The sequence below is a fragment of the Strix uralensis genome, chromosome 14 (assembly GCF_047716275.1).
Source record: "Strix uralensis isolate ZFMK-TIS-50842 chromosome 14, bStrUra1, whole genome shotgun sequence".
In the NCBI taxonomy this organism is placed as follows: Eukaryota; Metazoa; Chordata; class Aves; order Strigiformes; family Strigidae; genus Strix; species Strix uralensis.
In genome coordinates, this window is record NC_133985.1 from 1,563,593 (window position 1) to 1,582,891 (window position 19,299).

The following is a 19,299-nucleotide window of genomic DNA, read 5'->3' on the forward strand; positions in this document are numbered from 1 at the left end:
TCATTCCCATTTGCAGTGGGATATAGCAGATATGAATTCAGCCACACTTGGTTGCCCTTTTTATGTTTAAAACATCACTGAAACACACAGAACGACTGCAAGGTTTTCTACTTTTAATAATGTGTATTTTGTTGTACAAAAATTGAATCGCAATAAGAGGTAGACAATATTTGGGAAAAAAATGGAGTACACGATCAACGCTCCTGGCAAACTTGTAAGTTTGGTCGATGTCAACAGCTGCTTCCAAGTTCTCCAACTCTGGGTCAGAGGCTGGGGGGCCAAAAGCGGAGCCTTCACAGCAAGCTGTGTACCACAGCAAGCTCACTCATGGCTACACCAGAGCCTAAACCAGGAGGGATCCTAACTGACAGTCCTGTGCTCTAATTACAGAGCTCGTTAATTTTACCACTTGAATGCCTCAGGGTAAAAAAAACCCAATAGCCATACACTATACCCCATGACAGTTCTGTACATTTACCAGTATTTATATAGTGCCTGACTTCCCAGCACAGCCACACCAGAAAATAACAGCAATAACAACTTCAGAGCAGCAATGAGTATTTCTCACTGGTTATTTCACCCACGCACCATCGCTCAGCGTATTGCCTTTTCCTAGACTCTGGACCCCCCAAAATAATTCTTGAAAGATCCTAAAATGCCTCACAAATGGCATTTGACACAGAAGTAGTTACACCCCCGAGGTGAATGGCAGCGGTGCTGATAACGATCAACATCCCAGCAGAACTCCCTGCAGGCTGGGATGAACCTGCTGCACCCAAGGGAGACACAAACCCTGTTGGGAAGAATTTCTGGCACACATCAGCTACAGAAATGCCAACAGTCAGCCTGGGGGATGTGCACAGCCTCGGGGAGGAGGGGCCTTGGGACAGTCTCGTGTGTAGGAGCGGAGCCATGAGCAGGAGGTTGGGGAAGGACAGGGGCTCCCCCAGCTCCGACTGCATGGAAGGCACAGGACAGGCAGAACGGCCCCGCCATGCCGAAAGGCGAGCTGGCCGGGAAACCGAGGGGAACGGGGAAAAGAGCCACTGATTAATAAAGAGGGATCCATAGAGAAAATGGCATTATCGCCTCCAGATCAAAAATTCGGAGTGAATCCCATCAGGAGGAGGATGGGTCAGAGTTGCCTGGGCTGAGGCATTCACGGGAAGAAACTCTGCCCTAAGCTCTGGCAGGAGAAGCAGCCCAGGCAGTTTTTCTCTTGGGCTCTGTCTGCCATCAGTGATGGGATTCAGCCATAAAATGGCTCCTTCCCCCACACCAATATCTCACCCTGTGCCAGAGTAGGGATGGGAAGCTGCTCCCAGTGCCCAGCCAAGGCCATCTGACAGCAGAGCAGTTTCCTTTAGGCCTTTCCCAGCAATCCCAGTCTCATTCCGGAATCCATCGGAAGCAGTTTGTAATTTAAGGTACCTGCTGGAGATACCTCACGGGCTCAGGGATTTACAGTGAGAGAGGCAAAATGTAATTAAAACGGCCAGATGAGGCTGGCTCACTCCTCCACCAGGACAGTGCTGAAGGATGTTGCCTTTCCAGCCCCAAACCACTACTCCCCCCCCCACCCCATTTCAGCTTCCCCCGGGAATTCAGCACCAAGAGCCACCGGACAGCCCGAGGGGGGGGAAGCGCTTTTCTGTTTTTTTCCCTTTCCCCCCCAAAACCTGCCGCCGTTCCAGGGTCCCGCTGTACTCACCCAGAGCGGCTGCTCACTCGCAGGGGCTGGGCGAGGCTCCCTCCTCCTGGGGGTCCCCACGGTGGGGCCAGAGACGGCGGGGGCTGGGGAGGGGCAGGACGGAGTGGCGCTTCACTCCCTCGGAGGGTGCTGGGCTCAGGGGGGGCAGTTTCCCCTCTGCCCCCTCCCGGGGCTGGGGCTGTGGGGGCGGCAGGGGGGGGCGGTTCTCGGCGCGGGGCCGGGACGCAGCTTCTGCCCGGCAAAGGCGGCTGGTTCGCCGCCGCCAGCACCGAGAGAGCCTCTCCGCTCTGCCCACTCCGCTCCCCCTGCCAGCGCCAGGGGCTCAGCGTCCCGTCCCCGCCTGCCCCGGGGCACCCCCCGCACGCCCCGCCGGGCCCTCCCAGCCCCGCCGCTCCCCCGGCCCTGCCGCCGCTGCCAGCGCCAGCCCCAGCGGGAACATCTGCTGCTGCTGCCGCCTCTGCTGCTGGGATCGACCTGAGGGGAGGAGTGGGGCCAGCAGCCCCACTGGCAGCTGGAGGGGAGGGGGCGGGGCCAGCAGCCCCTCTGGGTGCTGTTCTCGCTCCCAACCGACCCTCTCCCTCAGGCCCCAGAGGGCGGTTCCAGTGCAGCCGCCTCCAGCCGGGAAATGCGCTGTGCTGGCCGTATTTCAGTCACACGAAGCGTTTTTGGCCAAGAAAAGGGCCAACGCAGACCCAGAGCACACTCTGCAAACCCCGACGCCGGGCACAGGCCTGACCGGGGGCAGAGGCGGGCGAGCGGCCCTGCAGGAAGGGCTGTGGGTGCCAGCGCCAGCAGGGCCTGTGTGCGGGGCCTGGGGAGCTGGAGAGCAGAGGGATGCTGGGAGCTGGAGCAGCCCCAGGCCAGGCACCGGCCGGGCTCTGCCTGTGAGGAGCCAGGCAAGGCCCAGCAGAAGAGCCTGTGCAGGGCCTGTCCGGGAGTCGGGAAAGGAAAGGGAACTCGTGGCACTGACACCCCCGGGAAGTTTTGTCAGACCTCTGCGGTTTGATTGTGTGAAAAATAAAGAGCATTTCATCCTTGCAGCGTGTTGGGATGTGGGTAAAGCTCACGGGAGGGATGTGCCAGCCACACATCAGCTGGGACAGCCTGTGATGTGATGAGCACCGCGACGTCCCTGCAAGGAAATCCGCCACAGGCTACGACAGAGAACTGCAGGAGCTCAGCGAGGGCAGGAGGAAGGAGGTCTCTGCCGAAAGCCTCGGCAGGGGCTGATGGGGAGAGGTGGCGCAGGAATGCAGCGCTGCTGCCTCCGTCCTCACAGTCAGTTATTCACAGACATATTCTCACCCAAATGGAACGTGGTTTTGCCATTCCGGCCCAGGACAGGGCGTGAAAAGAAAGAAGAAAATGAAGAAGAGAAGCAAGAGTGACCTTGCAGGGCTGGAGTAGCAGAGGGAAGATGTTTTGGCTGCTGGTATTTTCTGGTGCTGGCATGACTGAGAAGCGGGTGCGAGGGGCTGGCTGCTCACAGTGGCAGCCCTGCTGCTCACGAGCCTATCGAGCTGTGCGGAGCAAGCATTTCCCTCTCTGCATGCTGCCCGTCTTGCCGGGGAGCAGGAGGGCTCTACGGTTTGGCCAGCCTGGGAGAGAGAGGGGCTGGCTGTGGAGGGGTGTGGGGGTGAGTGCTGGTGATCCTGAAGGGCTGGGAATGTCCTGGGGAACAGGCTGGGGTGGAGAAAGAGACACTGAGGGAGTTGAGGCCTGAGCTCAATCCACTGCCCACAGCCACCGATACACAGCAAGTCACGCGGGAAGGCCTTCCCCAAGTGAGAGCTAGAGATGGCAGGGAAAAACAATGGACAGCTGCAACACTAAACTGTGGAAAAATTACTGAACTGTGAAAAGTTTCTGCACAACGTGCCCCTTGTTCCCCGTGTCCCAGGGCCGCGGCTGCCCCTCGAGGTGCCTGTTGTAGCCTACCTGCAGCTGGTGTTGCTGTCTCTCTGCAGATGGGCAGAGTGTTAAACCAAAGGCTCGACAGGTCTCCTGGGCAGGCTAGGCTCTGTTTCCTGCTGCTGTGGCATTTTTATGGTCCCCCTCGAGGCGAATTAAACTCATGTTTGGGCTTAACTATAAAGAAAAAAAAAATTAACAACCAATGCATCGGGCAGAGTCCTGCAGCACTAAGCGGTTCACAGCCAGGTTCTCGACCCCAGCAGCAATATCAGCTGGGATAGAGTTAATTTTTCTTCTTAGCTAGAATAGCGCTGTGTTTTGGATTCAGTGCGGGATTTGCTATGAGAAGAATGCTGATAATACAGGGATTGTTGTAAGAGATCAAGGTCTCTCCAGTTCCCGATGTCCTGTCCATGCGCAGGTGTACAGGAAGCTGGGAGGGGGCACAGCCAGAGCACCAAATTATCCAGTGGAATATCCCATATCCTGTAACGTCATGCTCAGGATGTCAAGGAGGGGTGGCTGGGAAGCAGGAGGTTCTCTCTTGCATCTGGGATTGCAGTTGCGGGGTCTCGGTTTTTGGGGATCGCTGGCTGGGAAGGGGCTGGGTATCAGGCGGTGGGTGGTGAGCAATCACAGGGTGCATTACCCGTTTGTACTTTCTATCATTGTTATTGTTTTATTACAATTACTAAACTGGTTTTTATCTCAACCCATGAGTCTCCCTTTGTCCCTCCAATGGGTCCCCCGTTTCCCGGGCAGGGGGAGGGTGAGTGATTGGCTGCGTGGGGTTTGACTGCCGGGCGAGTTCAAAGCACGACAAGGGGCTGAGCAAGCGCAGAGCCCCAGGTTTGCTCTTGGGCTGAACAGGCTGCCAAGGGCTGGTGAAGGCCGGGGACAACATTCCTTCCTAGGACCTTCTGTGTGGCCTGAGCTGATGGTGTGTTTGGATGGGTCTGGTACAGCAGCAATCCGGGTGGGCAACAGGACCCGGAACTGGGCAAGGGGAATGCCCTTCGGCTACTGTCGCAAGACCATCTACAGCAATCTCCATGTCACAACTCCAGCCGTGGCACTGAGCGGAACTTGTAAAGAAAAGTAGCTTTGCCACTGGTGTAAACCTTCCCTGGGGAGACTGAGCCGGCTGCAGGGCCAGCGAGGCCCGAAGCACACGGCCATGGCACTGGGCAGCTAGCCAAGGCCAGCCCGCAAGGAGGGAGGTCTGGCCAAGGGGCTGCCAGGCCCCAGGGGAAGAAAACCCTCTGGGCCCAGCCCCTAACGCTGCCCCTTAAGAAAGGGAGAGGAGGAGGAAGCCGACAAACGAGCGTGGAGTCTCCCAGGGCAGAGATTAACGGCTCACTTTATTGCGCGGGTGGAGGGGGATCAGGGCCAGCACGTGGGGACAGCGCACGGCTGGTCCCGCGTCTGCGTCCGCGCCGGCTGTAAGGGTTTTGGGACCGATGTTCCACGCGGGAGCGGTCCCTCATCCGCATGGGCCCACGGCGGCTAGAGCTGCTGCCACTCTCGGGCGCTGGAGAGGGGCAGGAGGACTCCGCTGGCAGCTGGCTGGCGGTGCTGGGGCTGCTGCTCTCCAGTACTGGGGAGCTGTGGGACGTCCCCAGTGCTGCCTGGCTGGGGGTGCTGCTCTCAGCACTTGGTGCTGGTGCGCGGCTCCTCTCCTGGTGTCTTCTGGGCCGGCTGTAGGGCGTCTGGGCCTGACGTTGCACCCGGGAGCGGCGTTGCCTGTGGTCGGGCCCAGGTGAGCTGGAGCTGCTGCTGCCCTGAAGCACTGGGAAGTCGTGGGACGGCTCCGATGCCACCTGGCTACCAGTGCTGGAGCTGCTGCTGTCTTGTGCTGTCAAGTTGTGGGATGATCCCGATCCTGACCGGCTACCAGTGCCAGAGGCAGCGAGCTCTGAGCTGTCACTGGAGTCTGTAAGGGGAAGCAGGAAGGTCACAGGCACAGAGGCCACTGTGGAGAGGCCAGAGCGGTGCCCCCAGCCCTCCTGGAGCAGAGAGGCTCTGCCAAGCCCAGCCTGGGCACCCGCTGCCAGGCCTTGCCTGGGCCCTGGCCCCAGCCCAGGAGCATGAAGGTGCTTTGCCTCTTACCGGTGCCCCGGCCAGCACAGCTCTCACACTCCCAGCTGGTCCTGCTGGTCCTCAAGTTGGAGCAGCGCCGGTGGGTGCCCTCGGCAGCGCAGGAGCTGCACAGGAGCAGTTCCCAGGGCCTGGGGAAGCAAAAGGGTTCATGGCTGTGAGGACAAAGTGACCGCAGCACGGGATTGTGCGGCACAGCTGCTGTTCTCAGTCCTTCCGCTTCGAGCTCTTGGCGACACAGAGATCCCATGCAGAGCCCAGGGTGCCGCTTTGGCAACTTACCCCCGTTCCTCTGCCTGTTCCCTGCCTCCAGGACAAAGGCACTCGTGGGCGTCGCAGCGGCTGTGCCTCTGGATTAGTTCTTCGTCTGGAGGCTCATTGTCCTGTGATGGATTTCTGATGGAGAAAGGGAAATCGTTGAGCCCCTGCTGCCCCGGCATAAGGCCGATGCAGGGCAGCCCTGCTCCTCCCCCCTGCCCGGTTTACAGCTCCTCCATGAAGCTGAAGCCCAGGCTGACGGGACAGCAGAGGGCCAGGACTGCAGGGGCAGCCCCTGGCATGGCACAGGGCTTGCAGCCTCCTGTCCTGTGAGCTGGCAGGACACCAACCTCAAGGGGATTCGGATGCCCATTGTGAGCATGTCCACAAGAAAGGCACGCTTGTCTCTGCAGAGGGGGCAGCTGAAGGAAATATCAGCGCACACAGCCTGGCCCTGTAGCAGAAACAAAAGGAGCAGAAGTGAGGCCCTGGTGCTGCCCAGCATCTGCCGTGTCCCCGGGGGTGAGAGAACGGCTCCTACCTGGATGCAGCCCCTGTGGAACCAGGCGTGTTTGCAGGCGGGGCACACCATGGTGCGGTAGGACTTTCTGTCCTCCACAGGCTCCAGGCAGATGAGGCATTCGGTGTTGTTCTCCGGAGCTGCCTCCACCTCCTGCTCTGGGCGATGCTCCCTGCAGAAGGAGCTGGGGGGAAGAGGGAAGGGATGGGTGAGATGAGAAGCGCTGGGTCCTTCCCCGATGGGGGTGAGGAGGGGAGAGGAGGTACCTGTGCAGAGCAAAGTACTGGGTGATGCATTCACCCTCCATGGCACAGGGCAAATGGAAGCTGCGGTCGCAGCCCTCCCAGCAGCAGGTGATGGCAGCCCCACTCTCACCACAGACGAAGCATTTCTAGAAAGAGCAGAGCATCCCCCGTCAGCGGCAGCCTCAGGGCCTCCCCAGCCAGCCCCACCCCTCCGGGCAGGGCGCAGGATGTGGCCGCTGCTGGGCCACAGCCCACAGATCCGCCCGGCGCACGAGGCTCCTGGGCTGGAGCCTCTGTGGAGCTGCTGGGAGCAAGGCTTTTGTCCCGGAGTTGCTTGGAGGGGCTGGGCTTTCTTTCCTGGGCTCTGGGCTAAGCTCCCCCAAACCCCTCCTAACACAAATCTCCCTGACCTTGTCAGGTCCTCACCTTCTGCGCTGCCCGCACGACTGTGCGGCAAAGTTCGTTAGGGTCAGATGCCAGCATCCCTGATTCCTCGTCCTGCCAGTAAAAAAGCTCACTGGCAAAAATCTGCAGAAGAGACGAGAAAAGAGGAGGAGCTGATGAAGAGAGCGTGGCTGGGAGTGCCTGTCAGCGAGCTGGAGGGAACCCCGGGGCACTCACCAGGCAAAAGAAATGGGCACAGAAGTCTTCAGTATTGATTTTCTGCCCGCAGAGAACGGGGTCCGCTGCTGCCCGGCCGCACAGCACACACGCTGGAGGGGAGAGAGCAAATGCCGGCAGGAATGAGCACCTCTGCAGGGCCGGGGGAAGCGTCCCTGAGGGATTGTCCCCCAAGGGCCTGCTCCGTCCCTGAGGGGCTGAGGGGCAGGGCTGGGGGCCGTGACGAGGAAGGGGCATCGCAGGCACTGCCTCCCCCTGCCACTGCGCTCGGCCCCACAATGACCACCCCGACAGCCCCTCTGCTGTGCTGTGGGAGGGAAACTTTGCTCTCACCCTCCTCCATCGAGTCGGGGGCCTCCTCCTCTCTCCTCTCAGACATGTCGCACGACTACAGCGAGCGTTGGGAGCGTCCCTGTCCCAGCAGCACGGGGGTGTCTCTCCCAGATGCTCCTTGGCTGACTCTGAGGGAGAAGCGGGGCGCGGGTCAGCTCTCAGCACAACCCCAGTACCCCGAGGTGTGGGACCCCCCCTCCCCCCTCGGCAGCCCCCCGCAAGTCCCATCCCTCCCCTGCCCTCTCTTCACCTCCCAGGTCGCACTGATGCACGGCTGGAGCCCAGCGATCCTTTTTACAGGCTTGTTCCCGTGGGTCACAGTGGCCACAGTGACATCACACCCCCATATATGGGCAGGGACACCTTTTGCAGGTTACCGTGGCCACGGTGACATCGCCACCCACACATACAGGCAGGGACGCCCTCGGCCTCCTGCCACCCCCTCTGAGGTTGGTGCCACCCACGTCACGGTGGAAGTCTCAGTGGAGTCACGGTGGCAACGGCCCTTTTCTGTGGCAATAAACTGCCTTTTGGAGCCAGCGTGAGCCGAGCCTTTGGGGTAGGAAAGCCCCTGAACGAGCACTCGCACCAGACCCAGCTAGGGACTTGTCACACTTGTAACCCCAAGGGTCCTGGGGTCTCCATCATGGTGGCAGCAACGGTGCCCAAGTCCCCACACTGTCCCCAAACTATCCCCACACTGTCCCCATGGACCCAATGCCCCCCCAAGTCCCACCATGGTCCCCATGTCCCCACGCTGTCCCCGCACCCCACATGGTCCCATGTCCCATGCCCCAGACTGTCCCCATGTCCCCCCACATTCCCTTGTCCCACACTGTCCCATGTGCCCCCATGGTCCCCGGTGCCCACGGGCCACCTCCCCTGGCAGCACCACTGTCCCCAGTGTCCAGCCTGTGGTCAAACTGGTGTGAGTGGCGCCCACGGTCCCCAGTGCTACTGTCACCGGCAGCATCCAGAAGTACAGCGTGGTGTCCCTGTCCCCCACCAGTGACACCAAGGGGGACACTGGGACACCCACGGGTGCCACCACCTCAGCACCCAAACTGCCCCCTCTGCCACCACCTCCAGTGCTGCCCCCCCAAATCAGAGTCTGGGGACCGTCCACAACTGCCCCTCTCCTCCTTTGGGAAAGCCAACAGGATCCCCGAGCAGTGGCACAGTCCTCCCAGTCTGCCCAGTGACCGCACTGGGACCCTGTTGCTGGGAACAGGGGGTGGCCTGGTGGTCCTCTGCTCTGCCCATGTCACCCCCGCAGTGTCCCCAAGTGTCCTGGGACCTCTCTATGGGGCTGGGGAGTGTCCTGGGGCCCCCCAGTGTCCCTCCCAAGGTCTCCCAGTGTCCTGGGATGCCTCTATAAGGACAGGGGGTGGCCTGGGGGTCTCCCAGTGTCCCCAAGTTCCCCCCTGCAGTGTCCCCATGTGACTTAGGGGTCCCCATGTCCTCCTGGGACCCCTCTATGTGGATGGGTGGGGTTGCCTGGTGGTCTCCCACAGTGTTGCCCTCCTGTGTCCCAGGACCCCTCTATGGGGACACAAACAGTGGCCTGGGGATCCCCAAAGTGTCCCTGAGCATCCCCCAGTGTCCCCATGTGTGTCCCCCAGTGTCTTCCAGCATCCCCAAGTGTCCTGGGACCCCTTTATGAGGACAGGGGTTGGCCTGGGGGAGTCCCTCCATGTCCCTGGGGTCACCCAGTGTTCCCATGTGTCCCCCCAGTGTCCCCCAGTGTCCTGGCACCTTTCTATGGGGACATAGAGGATGGCCTGGGGGTTCCCAGAGTGTCCCTGAATGTCCCCCAGTTTTCCCATGTCCCCTCCAATGTCTCCCAGTGTTCTCCAGTGTGCTGGGACCCCTCTGGGTGGGGGGGACAGGGGGTGACCTGGGTGCCCCCCAATGTCCCCAAGGGTCCTGGGACCCACTTCACATGCTGCCCACCCCTGGGGATCCCCTCTAACTATCTGCACCCACGTGCTGTTAATAACCCGATGAACTCCCAGTGCCCCCAGTTCATCGCAGTGCCCCCCAGTGCCCCGCAGTGCAGCCCTGTCCCTCCATGTCCCAGGGCTCTTGGACACACACCAGGGCTTGCACAAGTCCCAGGTATTGCACCAGCATTTGCGCCAGCCCCAAACGTGGCACATGCTTTTGTACAAGCTTGAGCATCGCACAGGCCTTTGCACAAGCTCCAAACTTTGCACATGCATTTGCACATGCGTTTGTACAAGTCCCAAACGTTGCACGAGCCATTCCCCCAGCCCTCAAGCTCACGCAAGCCTTTACACAAGCCCCAACCTTTGCACACCCATCCTTGCCCCATCCCTGCCCAGGGGAGGTCAGGGGTTAGGGGTGGACCCAGAGTGGGACCAGCTCCACTTAAACCAGCAACTCCCAGTTCCCTGCCCCTCTTCCTCCAGCTCCCAGTGCCCCTCCCTGCTCCCACTGACCACCCCCAATCCCAGTGCCCCCACCGGCCATGCCCCTTTACTTTGCCTCACACTCCACCTCCCCCTTCACCACCAGCTCCAGACCATGGTGGTGCTGCAGTGGGTCTGCTCCTGCCTCGTCCTTGGTGAGCAGCAGCAGGGGTGTGTGTGTGTGTGTGTGAGTGGGTAGGGGTGGTATTTGGCAATTTGAGGAGGGGTGGGTGTCCCCCAAATCCCCCTGACCCCCCATGGCCACCCCCTGCTCCTCCCAGACGCCTGGGTCCCTTAGGGCAGTGGTGTGTGCAACACCCCTCCCCTCCCTGCCCAGGATGGGAGTTTTGGGGTGCTGGGGGAAATGGGGTCCCCAGAAAAGGAGGTGCTGGGGGGGTGGGTAGCTCTAAGCGGGAGGTGCCCTTTCCTCCACTTCCTGGGTGCCTGGGTCCTTCAGGGCAGCGCTGCGCCTGCAGCAACCTCCCCTCACTTGAGACTTAGTTTCAGCGTTCACCCAAGTGTTGACAAAATCTTCTAATCGGTCATTATACGTGTACGAATCACCACACAACGCTTCAATTCTCATTCTGGGGACAAAGAGCCATCTTCTAGATTTTCACACATCTCTGAACTTCAGAGACCATTGCCTGCTGGTACTCTGCTCGTCACTAATACAATTACTTTTGTTTGTGCCTTCTGTGCTATTTCCCTGAGGAAAAGAAGGGACCCACGTGTGGTGGGTTGATCTCAGCCAGATGCCCGGCAGCCAGAAAAAGTCCGACCCAGGGATGGAACAGCTGCTTTCAGCGGCGGCCTTTGAAGCAAGGACAGATGTGGTTGGGGCCATGGGAAAGGAGGTGGGGAGGAGGGGTTGTGGAGATCACCAGGAGAATCACAGAATGACAGAATCATTCAGGTTGGAAAAAGACCCTTGGAATCATCGAGTCCAACCATCAGCTCGACTCTACAAAGTTCTCCCCTACACCATATCCCCCAACAGCTCATTCAAACGACCCTTAAACACATCCAGGGATGGGGACTCCACCCCCTCCCTGGGAAGCCTATTCCACTGTCTGACCACTCTTTCTGTGAAAAGGTTTTTCCTCATGTCCGGTCTGAACCTCCCCTGTTGCAGTTTAAAACCATTCCCTCTTGTTCTGTCACTAATCACCTGTGAGAAGAGACCAGCACCAACCTCTCTACAACGTCCTTTCAGGGAGCTGTAGAGAGTGATGAGGTCTCTCCTCAGCCTCCTCCTCCTTAAACTAAACAGTCCCAGCTCCTTCAATCGCTCCTCACAGGATTTATTCTCCAGGCCCTTCACCAGCCTCGTTGCCCTCCTCTGCACTCGCTCCAGCACCTCGAGATCTCTCTTGCATTGAGGTGCCCAAAACTGGACACAACACTCCAGGTGTGGCCTCACCAGTGCAGAGCACAGGGGGACTATCACCTCCCTGATTCTGCTGGTCACACTATTTCTAATACAAGCCAGGATGCTGTTGGCTTTCTTGGCCACCCGGGCACACTGCCGGCTCATGTTCAGCTGATTGTCAATTAGAACTCCCAGATCCTTCTCTTCCAGATAGCTCCAGCCACACCTCCCCAAGCCTGTAGTCATGCAGGGGGTTGTTGTGGCCCAAGTGCAGGACCTGGCACTTGTCCTTGTTGAAGCTCATCCCATTGATGTTGGCCCACCGATCCAATCTATCCAAGTCTCTCTGTAGACCCTCCCTGTCCTCATGCAGATCGACACTCCCGCTTAACTTGGTGTCATCTGCGAACTCACTGATGATACACTCTATGTCCTTATCAAGATCATCAATAAAGATGTTGAACAGAAATGGTCCCAACACCGAGCCCTGAGGAACACCACTTGTGACCGGCCGCCAGCTGGATTGAGCTCCACTGACCACCACTCTCTGGGACCGTCCATCCCATCAGTGCTTGACCCAGCAGACCATTCGCTCCTCCAGGCCATGGGCAGCCAGTTTTTCTATGAGAATTCTATGGGAACTGTGTCGAACACTTTTCGAAAATCCAGGTAGACAATATCCACAGCCTTTCCCTGGTCTAACAGTCGGGTCATCTTGTCATAGAAGGAGATCAGGTTTGTCAGGCAGGACCTGCCTTTCATAAACCCATGCTGACTAGGCCTGATCCCCTGGTTGTCCATTATATGACTTTTAATGGCACTCGAGATGACCTGCTCCATGACCTTCCCTGGCACCGAGGTCAGACTGACAGGTCTATAGTTTCCTGGATCCTCCTTTCTGCCTCTCTTGTAGATGGGTGTCACATTTGCCACCCTCCAGTCCAATGGGACCTCCTCAGTTAGACACGACTTCAGGTAAATCATGGAAAGCGACTTGGCGAGCACATCTGCCAACTCGTTCAGCACCCTTGGGTGTAACCCATCCGGTCCCACAGACTTGTGTGCATCCAAGTGGTGTAGCAGGTCTCTGACCACTTCCTCTGTAATTGTGATGACCTCATTCTGCTTCCCCTCCCCATCTCCCAGCTCATGAGGCTGGGTGTCCAGGGAACAGCCAGTTCCACTGCTAAAGATTGAGGCAAAGTAGGTGTTGAGCACCTCAGCCTTTTCCTCATCCTTAGTTACCATGTTTCCCTCTGCATCCCGTAAAGGAGGGAGATTTTCCCTAATCCTCCTTTTGTTGTTAATCAATTTATAGAAACATTTTTTATTATCTTTAACAGCTGTAGCCAGGTTGAGCTCTAGCTGTGCTAAATGCCACAAGTGGTCCTTCCCTCCAACTTCTCCAGGACAAGAAAAAAAAAACCCTGATGTGCTTTACCTGGTCCACAACAGCTTGGTTGGCATTTGCAGCTTCTGGCATCACTTGGCAGCTCCATTTGCAGTGGGACGGGTCTCCTTGGCTCCTGGCTTCACAGCAAATTGGTCATCCAAAGGCCCAGCAGGTCCAGTACCTCTCCTGCAGGGCACAGTCACGGCAGCTACAAAGCACCACAGCGTGTTCAGAAGCAGTGCTGGGGAAGGAGCAGCTTGCTTTCTTTATGCCTTGTGAAGCACTGAAGGGACAAGCTGGTCTCCTTGCCACTGCCAGGCCAGCGGGTGCAGCTCCCTGCAGCACACAGGCTGTGCCAAGAGGTGCTGGGGCAGCCTGAAGGCACCAGCTCTGCTGGGTGAGGAATTTACAATGTGAGCTGGCATCAAGAAAAAAGGCAAAGTGCAATGTGGCTTTACTTGCTCTGGGCACTTGCTTTCACAGGCTTAATACAACCATGCAACAGCCACAATTGCAGTGAGCCAGCAGTGTGCCCAGGTGGCCAAGAAGGCCAATGGCATCCTGGCTTGTATCAACAATAGCGTGGCCAGCAGGGACAGGGAAGGGATCTTACCCCTGGACTTGGCACTGGTGAGGCCGCACCTCGATGACTGGGTTCAGTTTTGGGCCCCTCACTCCCAAAAGGCCATTGAATGACTCGAGCGTGTCCAGAGAAGGGCAACGGAGCCAGTGCAGGGTCTGGAGAACAGGTCTGATGGGGAGCGGCTGAGGGAACTGGGGGGGTTTAGTCTGGAGAAGAGGAGGCTGAGGGGAGACCTCATTGCCCTCTACAACTCCCTGAAAGGAGGGAGCAGAGAGGGGGAATGTGTCTCTTGACCCAAGGAACAAGTGCCAGGAGAAGAGAGAATGGCCTCAAGCTGCACCAGGGCAGGGTTAGACTGGCTGTTAGGAAGTATTTCTTTCCAGAAGGGATTGCTGGGTGTTGGAATGGGCTGCCCAGGGCAGGGGGGGAGTACCCATCCCTGGAGGGGTTGAAGAGTCAGGTTGACCCAGCGCTGAGGGATCTGGTGGAGTTTGGAGTGGTCAGTGTGAGGTTCATGGTTGGACTGGAGGAGCTTCAAGGGCTTTTCCAACCGATGCACACATCCTGTCTCCCTGGGAACTAACCCTACACTCGCCCTCCTTCACTTAACTGTCCCCTGGAGCCCACAGAAAAATTTCAAGGCCTGGAAACACCTGGTATGAAATGAAAACAAAGGTCAGATATCAAGTGCAACCCCTCCTGGGGATGTACACCCAACAAGAACCCCTCTCTCATTATGGTCATAATCCAGGTAAGCCTGAAACAGCTGCTCTTGAGGAAAGAAGCAATACAAGGATCTCCTCCCCAGCACATCGCTCCCAGAGCCCTGCTTGGTCCCCGGGCAGGGCGGGGACTGCTGCCAGCATGAGCTCCCTGCCCTCCCAAATTCCCCCCTCGACAGTCCCACTTGCCGCAAGTCTACATACAGGTTCATCTGGCAACGTCACAGCAACAGCAGCTGTCTTTCCAGTCAAATAAATTCATCTAGAAGAGGAAAGGCAGCTAGCATCTGCTCCCTGGAAGAGCTTGCAGCAGACAGCAATATTGCCACATTTTACGTGTTTTATAATGCTTTTTTCTCTTCCTTCCACTCCTCATAAAGCAGACTGCATGGGCCATCAGCAGGATCAGGGACAAAACATGGAAAAATTTAGGAGGAAGAGACTTTGGATGTCTCTGGTCCAACCCCTCCGCACAAAATGGACAATTTCACAGTTAAAACAGATTGTGCAGGGATGCGTCCAGCAGTGTGAAATATCTCCCAGGACGCAGATTCCCCACCTCTCTGGATTACAACAAGCCTTTACCTGCCCTTAAAGTCACCAGACGTTTGTCCTCAGCTACAGCACAGGCCCCAAGAGATACTGTGTGTTGTCACCCTGCAGCCTTTGTTCTTGATTTGCGGAAAACAGACTCTACAACTTGAATAGAGTTATACAGCAGGTATGTTTACTCCAGCGCCGGGATGTGTAAGAGTCAGTCAGAAGATCAGCATTGTCTCAACATTGTCATCAGGGACATGGACAGTGAGGTACCCGACAACGGCCTGTTTGGAGCGCAGTTGCTGATCCCTGGAGTGGAATGTGGTGCAAAGGCTCCTGAATGCAGAACTGTGTGGCACAGCCAGTGCCGTGCTGTTCTCCTGAGCACTGACCCGTGTGGTGCAGGCAGTGCAGTGCTGTTCTTCAGTGCCTGAGCCATGCAGTACAAAGAGTGCTGTGCTATTGTTCGGTACCTGGGCCTAGCCAGAGCTGTTAGAGATAATTGCATAGCCACTGTCAAAAAAGATGGATCGCGACTGTTGCCATAACATCGATGAAGAAATCATGAACCTTACTTGAACTTTGCTTCATTATAATACCAAAACACACCTCCTGGTTGAAGGTTACCCGCGCCTCCAAGACTGACCACACCTCAGACACTCACCCCTGCGCACGCGCGATGGCCTTGCTCGAGAAGGGCGGAGAGATGATAATTGAATTCTGAGAAGGGCAGAGACCCCTGAGGCAGAGGTGGAGCAAGGTGTGTTACTAGGCATAAAAGATGACTTCTGGACAACAAAAATTGGAAGCTTCCCCACCAAGGACCACGATGCAGCATCTGCTGGACCCGGGACCGTTAGGACATCGTGAGATCAGCGGTGGTAGCTATAACCTCTCTCCCTCCTCTCTCTAAACTTAACTTTACTTTTCTCCTTTCTCTCACCCATCTCTAACTATCGCGTGCCGCTTCACAGGCAACACAATAAAGTTTCACTGTTTGATTACTGTTATCCCCTTTGGTGTTGGTCACCTTAATTTTGCACTTTCAAGATTGTAGCAAATGAACCATCACGAGTCCACCGAGTGGACCGTGACATTAAACTGGCGTCACGGACAGGATCCTGAGAGACAGGGGGGTGCAGGCTGTGTGTGGTCTGTAACAGGGGGAGAATGTTTCGCTCCAGCTGCACCTGGCCCTACACCCGAAAGGGTGAGAGGTGTCCAGAAAGAAAGGGGGGCGAAGGCTGTGTGTGGTCTGTAACAGGGGGAGAATGTTTCGCTCCAGCTGCACCTGGCCCTACACCCGAAAGGGTGAGAGGTGTCCAGAAAGCAAGGGGGGCGATTTGAAATTCCCACACACCACACACGCCTTGGTGTATTGCACCCCAAACTCGAATTGAGGGGTCTGTCTATCAGGATCAAGTGCAAGGATCTCTTAGTGCAAAAGGGGGAACTGCCCTCAATAAATGAGGTCGACTACCTGGGGAAGTTGAAGGGACAAGCCGAGAAAGTCTGCAACTAAGTTTAACCTCCCTGTGGTAGATTTTGGTCCCTTCAGCCACTCAGGGAAGAGAAGGGCGACGCAGTAGTTGTTGCGTCTGTGGTGTAACTAAGTTTTACCTCCCCGAAGTGAGTTTGGCTCCTTCGTAATAAGAATGACTGAAAAAGATAGTTATCAAAACTCTCCATCAGTAAAAAATCTTGACTCGTTCTATGCACTCTTGGCAAAGTATGGAGCTTGACCCTCCCTGCCCGGGGAAGAGTGGGCTTGAGACAATTGGGCAAATTTACAGAGTGTAACAGACCGAGTGATTTCCATACAGAATGAGGCTAGATTACAGTCAGGTAAAGGCAAAGCGATAATCTGCGCAGTCCTTGGAGCCAGCCTGGTTGCAGCAATTGAAGACCGCTCTAAGCGGCGTAGCCATGAAAAACAAGTCATAGAATCCCTTGAAAATTTGGCACAACTTTTGCAGAAAACAATCTCCAACCTGGAAGAGCAATTAGCAGAGAAAGAAGAGCAATTAGCAGAAAAGGAGAAAGTAATTTGCTTGTTAAAACAGCAGATAGAGGAAGAAAATCAGGTAGTTGTAGAGGGCCATGAGGTCTCCCCTCAGCCTCCTCTTCTCCAGACTAAACCCCCTCAGTTCCCTCAGCTGCTCCCCATCAGACCTGTTCTCCAGACCCTGCACCAGCTCCGTTGCCCTTCTCTGGACACGCTCGAGTCATTCAATGGCCTTTTGGGAGTGAGGGGCCCAAAACTGAACCCAGTCATCGAGGTGCGGCCTCACCAGTGCCAAGTCCAGGGGTAAGATCCCTTCCCTGTCCCTGCTGGCCACGCTATTGTTGATACAAGCCAGGATGCCATTGGCCTTCTTGGCCACCTGGGCACACTGCTGGCTCCTGTTCAGCCGGCTGTCAATCAACACTCCCAGGTCCCTCTCTGACTGGCAGCTCTCCAGCCACTCCTCCCCAAGCCTGTAGCGCTGCTGGGGGTTGTTGTGGCCCAAGTGCAGCACCCGGCATTTGGCCTTATTGAAACTCCTCCAGTTGGCCTCAGCCCATCGCTCCAGCCTGTCCAGGTCTCTCTGCAGAGCCTCCCTACCCTCGAGCAGATCAACACTCCCACCCAGCTTGGTGTCATCTGCAAACTTACTGAGGGTGCACTCCATCCCCTCGTCTAGATCATCAATAAAGATGTGAAACAGGAGTGGCCCCAAAACTGAGTCCTTGGGGGCACCACTCCTGACCGGCCGCCAACCGGATTTAACTCCGTTCCCCACAACTCTTTGGGCCCGCCGTCCAGCCAGTTTTTTATCCAGCGAAGTGTGTGACCATCCAATCCACGAGCAGCCAGTTTCACCAGGAGAATGCTGTGGGAAACAGTGTCAAAGGCCTTACTAAAGTCTCCTGCTTACTGTCGTAGCAGAAGATCAGGTTTGTCAAGCAGGACCTGCCTTTCATAAACCCGCTGACTGGGCCTGATCGTCTGGTTGTCCCGCATGTGTTGTGTGATGGTACTCAGGATGAGCTGCTCCATCAGCTTCCTGGGCACCGAAGTCAAGCTGACAGGCCTGTAATTTCCCAGATCATCCTTCCGACCCTTCTTATAGATGGACGTCACATTGGCCAGTTTCCAATCTGTTGGGACCTCCCCAGTCCACCAAGACTGCTGGTAGATGATGGAAAGTGGCTTGGTGAGTGCCCCAGCCAGCTCCTTCAGCACCCTCGGGTGTATCCCATCTGGTCCCATAGACTTGTGTGTGTCTATGTGATGCAGTAGGTCACTGACTGTCTCCTGGATTGCGGGGGGGTTGTTCTCCCAGTCTCTGTCTTCTGGCTGAGGGGGCTGGATTCCCTCAATATAACTAGTCTTGTTATTAAAGACTGAGGCAAAGAAGGCATTAAGCACCTCAGCCTTTTCCTGATCACTTGTTACCATGTCTCCTCCTGCGTCTAGTAGGGGATGGAGGCTCTCACTGGACTTTCTTTTGCTGCTCACATACTTACAGAAACATTTCTTGTTGTCCTTGATTGCTGAAGCCAGATTAATTTCCAGCTGAAATTTAGACCTCCTGATTTCCGCCCTGCATAACCTCACCGCATTTTGTAATCACTGTGATACACTAGCCCCTTCTTCCAAAAGCGGTAAACTCTCCTTTTCTCCCTGCATGGTCACAGGTCGATTGTGGATGGTTGGGTTGAGGATGGTGGATGGTGGAATGGTTGATGGTGGGAAGTTGGATGGTGGATGGTAGGAAGGTGGATGGTGGATTGTGTGATAGTGAATGTTGGATGTTGGGTGTTAGACTGTGCGATGGTGAATGGTGGATGTTGGGAAGGTGGATGGTGGAAAGTGGGATCGTGGAAGGTGTATGGTGGATGCTGTGTTGCGGGATGGTGCATGGTGGATGCTGGATGGTGGGAAGGAGGATGGTGGATGCTGGATGGTGGACTGTGGGATGGTGGGTGGTGGATGGTGGAGAGTGAGAAGGTGGATGATGGATGGTGGATTGTGGGATGGTTGATGGTGGGAAGATGCATGGTGGATTGTGGATTGTGGATGGTAGATTGTGGGATGGTGTATGGTGTTGGTGGATAGTGGATAGTGGATGGTTGATGGTGGTGCATGGTGGATGGTGCATGGTGGATGGCGGATGGTGGGTGGTGGGGAATTTCATAGTCAATGGTGGATTGTGGATTGTGGGATGGTGGATTGTGTGATGGAGGAGGGTGGATGGTAGATGGTGGCATGGTGGTGCATTGTGTGATGCTGAATGGTGGACGGTGGATTGTGGGATGGTGGATGGTGGGAAGTTGGATAGTGGATGGTGGATTGTGGGATGGTTGATGGTGGGAAGGTACATGGTGGATGGTTGATCATGGATGGTGCATTGTGGATGGTGGATGATGGATAGTTGGTCGATAGTGGGAAGGTCGATGGTGGATTGTTGATGGTGGATGGTTGGATTGAGGATGGTGTATAGTGGATGGTGGATGGAGGATTGCGGAATGGTGGATTGTGGATGTTGGGAAGGTTTATGATGGATGGTGGATG

At 56.5% G+C, this 19,299-nt stretch overlaps 1 protein-coding gene across 1 annotated transcript; it reads right to left on the bottom strand.

Moving 5' to 3' along the window:
• Nucleotides 1-4,965: 4,965 nt before the first annotated feature.
• Nucleotides 4,966-13,150, bottom strand: LOC141949825 (E3 ubiquitin-protein ligase PHF7-like). The gene is made up of 10 exons (XM_074883870.1): nucleotides 12,945-13,150; nucleotides 7,700-7,827; nucleotides 7,367-7,458; nucleotides 7,172-7,273; nucleotides 6,767-6,891; nucleotides 6,522-6,684; nucleotides 6,331-6,434; nucleotides 6,005-6,118; nucleotides 5,735-5,853; nucleotides 4,966-5,558 (listed from the first exon to the last, which is right to left on the bottom strand). The coding sequence occupies exons 2-10, from the start codon at nucleotides 7,743-7,745 to the stop codon at nucleotides 4,987-4,989; spliced, it is 1,437 nt and encodes a 478-aa protein (XP_074739971.1). The 5' UTR covers nucleotides 7,746-7,827; nucleotides 12,945-13,150; the 3' UTR covers nucleotides 4,966-4,986.
• Between the last annotated feature and the right edge of the window lie 6,149 nt (nucleotides 13,151-19,299).

Bases quoted from the DNA above. Each gene is read 5' to 3' on its own strand.
- LOC141949825 (XM_074883870.1), bottom strand. From the start codon at position 7,745: ATGTCTGAGAGGAGAGAGGAGGAGGCCCCCGACTCGATGGAGGAGG. The intron at 7,274-7,366 runs GTGAGTGCCCCG...TCTCTTCTGCAG, and splicing joins GTGCCCATTTCTTTTGCCTG to ATTTTTGCCAGTGAGCTTTT. The intron at 6,119-6,330 runs GTTGGTGTCCTG...TTTCTCCATCAG, and splicing joins GGCATCCGAATCCCCTTGAG to AAATCCATCACAGGACAATG.